General features: G+C 32.3%; 1 protein-coding gene across 1 annotated transcript; it reads left to right on the top strand.

Moving 5' to 3' along the window:
- The first annotated feature begins 437 nt into the window (after positions 1-437).
- On the top strand, positions 438-2,935 carry LOC139865717 (thaumatin-like protein 1). Its single transcript, XM_071853794.1, has 3 exons — positions 438-584; positions 990-1,659; positions 2,733-2,935. Exons 1-3 carry the CDS (start codon positions 494-496, stop codon positions 2,911-2,913), a joined length of 942 nt encoding a protein of 313 aa, XP_071709895.1. The 5' UTR covers positions 438-493; the 3' UTR covers positions 2,914-2,935.
- Positions 2,936-3,221: the final 286 nt, after the last annotated feature.

Below are 3,221 nucleotides of genomic sequence, written 5' to 3'. Positions count from 1 at the left end.
TTAACAGAGCCCAATTACACGTCCACTTAAATCAGAGGTGATCGAAACCATGATATCACCTCCACTTTAATTACAAGCCCTAATTACACGTACAATTCTCGCTATTTAGATTTCAAATAGAATAAAATTTACAACACAGCCTATATCAAAGTCGGCAATCGGCAATGATATAAAAACAGAATGTAATAGCGAATGCAATGCTATATATTCACATATATAACTAATAAAATGTTATAAAAAACTTATAGTATAGTCACAAGTTTATCTCCAAATAGAAATGAAGATAAAAAGCGACGTTCCACATCACTAACGCACTGCATCGTATCAGCATGTAATCATCATACTGCAACTGTCAACGTAGTCTCCTCCTCATTGCTTGCTTTTGATCTATATATTCTTCTATTATCATACCCTCTAATAACACCCCTACACAACATACTTTCTTTTATCACCTGTTTTCTTCTTCTTCTTCAGGCTAATCTATTCAGTTTGGATGTTCAGTTACCAATTTAAAAATTCATATTTTCCTCTTATGGCTCACTACGATTTACTTCTTAAGTTTCTCTTATTCTTCGTTCTCAACGGTAATTTAATACCGTATTTTTACTAATAACGTACCATTAGACTTATGTTAAAATACAAATGTTCATGTTCCGCCTGTTTGTTACTATTTGGGAAACGCTTAAATTTTAGAAATTTCTAATGACAACTTCAGGGTTGTCGCGTTAACACGTATAAAACAATTGTATACTCAAATAACCGCCACGATAAAATTAATAACTAACTGCTATTTTAAATGAATTAACGATAATCTATAAAAAAAGTATTTGATTTTAATATGACGTTAAAGGTTTCTATCGTCAAAAGTTATTGAAAGTAGTTTGATACATATTCATCTGTGTCAAAAGTTATTGAAAAAAGCTTGATACATATCCATCTGAAACTTATGTATTGTCAATATATAATTAATTGCTTATTAATTGTTACAGGAGCTTTTGGGACTACTTTTACTTTTTCGAATAAATGTCACTACACAGTGTGGCCTGGAATACTAGGCACTCCTGCTCTTGACACCACAGGATTCGAACTCCACAAGGGTCGATCGCGTTCCTTACAAGCTCCACCAGGTTGGTCAGGCCGGTTCTGGGGTAGAACTGGTTGCAACTTTGACGGTTCGGGTCAATGGTCATGCAAAACTGGTGATTGCGGGTCAGGAACCCTTGAATGCAATGGAAACGGAGCGGCCCCACCAGCAACACTAGCAGAGTTGACACTTGGATCTGGTGTGGGTACACAAGATTTTTATGACGTCAGCCTTGTTGATGGTTATAATATTCAGATGATTGTGGAGGTAAGTGGTGGGACAGGTAATTGTGGTGTTACAGGTTGTGTTGATGACTTGAACCGAAGGTGTCCAAATGAGCTTAGAGTGGCTGATGGTTCAGGGTGCAGAAGTGCGTGTGAAATGTTCGGTTCACCCGAATATTGTTGTAAGGGTGCCTTCGATTCGCCTGCAGCTTGTAGGCCAAGTAGTTACTCGCAACTGTTTAAATTAGCATGTCCAAAGTCATATAGCTACGCGTATGATGATGCAACTAGTACGTTTACGTGTACGGATGCTACTGAATACACCATTGTATTCTGCCCTTCGTTCCGAAGGTAAGCACGCACTTCTATTTTGTTAAAACTATCTCCAAAAAAATAGATTTTATTTTTCATTTTTACTGTACACATTACAATTTTATTTTGTTCAAAAAAAAACTTAAATTGATATATATAAAAAAAAGTCAATAAATATTTCATTTTATCCTCATTTGCCACTTTTATTGGTTTATTTGTCAAAAAATAATTATAGTTAAATTTACGTCGAATGTAAGTCTAACACTCACATTTCTTAAACAACGTCGTTAAAATGGCATTTAAATTGAGACGACGTATCCCCTTTTTTAAGCTTAAAGTAAATGCCAAATTTGATAATATACCACCAAAACAATTAAATATTGAATATAAGTTACAAAAAGTTGTCACTATCTTATATTGTACTCCGTTCGGTCCATTAAGTTTTTGCATTTATTGAGTTCTATTAGTACGGACTCCCTTTTATAGTTCAAATCCATCCATAAATAGAAAAAAAATAAACACAATATTTTTATAACATTTTTTTGAATTGTGTTTTTTTGTCTGATAACAATAAATATGAAATGAAGAAAGTATTTCTTTTAGTGAACGATAATGTAAAGAAAAAATGAATAAGCAACTGAAAATGAAAAAGTATTGTAACATAAGGAATTTAAATGTAATGCGGTTCGGGTTTTCACCTGAAAACACGTGTGTACGTAGAAAATGATCGTTTGGGTATTTTCAATCTCCGTTAGTGATTTTCAACTATTTGACTTATAAAAATTAATACATATTTTTTTTTTTTTTTTTTGACATTGTTAATTTTATAAATGATAAACTAATACGTATATCTGTAGTGATTCTAAACCCAATAAAAAAAATCATTATAGTTTTTCTAAAAAAAATAAATAAAATATTTCATCATTTAATCACTTAACTTGATACAAAAAAATATTGAGTACAGTGAATATTATTAGAAACTTTTTTAACAAGTATAACACGGATATGTTATATGCTACTGTATATTATAACACCTGGTGTATAGTTTATGGATCATTTTACACATATATGAGTACGTTCACTGACTTTTTTCAACGATGATGTATTTTCAGCGCAAGCCTAAAAGTAAAGGCCAGCAACGTGAGTGAAGATTCACTGGATGCGTTGTTACAATTGTATGCCCATCTTGCTTCTGCTTCCGGGGATTCCAATTTCATTACGTATCCTAGTTTATTTTTTGCATTTGCAATCTATGTAATACTACATTTTAACACGTTATTTTTTATCTTTTAATTACCAAACTATAAAATAATAGGAGTATATATTTCATTCTTATTCTTACATATCTGATCAATATAATGTTCTTAAATGGCCCTTGTTGTGGACTTGGCGTAGATGTAGGGTGAGTGCCATTGGAGAATGATACGGTCTATTCGAGTCGACCGCTAATTTCAATGATAAAGACCGATCGAGATGATCAATCTCCAAAGAACAAAAATAAGAATAGACTTGGCTAAACCAATTTTTTATTCATTAATTAATTCAAAAGCTTACATATGTATTTATATTAACAAATAAATTAACTGACACCAACTTCTACT

Source organism: Rutidosis leptorrhynchoides, chromosome 9, assembly GCF_046630445.1.
Source record: "Rutidosis leptorrhynchoides isolate AG116_Rl617_1_P2 chromosome 9, CSIRO_AGI_Rlap_v1, whole genome shotgun sequence".
Taxonomy (NCBI): Eukaryota; Viridiplantae; Streptophyta; class Magnoliopsida; order Asterales; family Asteraceae; genus Rutidosis; species Rutidosis leptorrhynchoides.
The sequence above is the reverse complement of the archived record's forward strand: the minus strand, read 5'-3'. Positions and strand labels throughout refer to the sequence as shown.

What these genes read in the sequence shown, in the direction of transcription:
- LOC139865717 (XM_071853794.1), top strand. Translation starts at nt 494, where the DNA reads ATGTTCAGTTACCAATTTAAAAATTCATATTTTCCTCTTATGGCTCAC. An exon ending in CTTATTCTTCGTTCTCAACG is followed by an intron (nt 585 to 989) that starts GTAATTTAATAC and finishes TAATTGTTACAG; the next exon opens with GAGCTTTTGGGACTACTTTT. An exon ending in TTCTGCCCTTCGTTCCGAAG is followed by an intron (nt 1,660 to 2,732) that starts GTAAGCACGCAC and finishes ATGTATTTTCAG; the next exon opens with CGCAAGCCTAAAAGTAAAGG.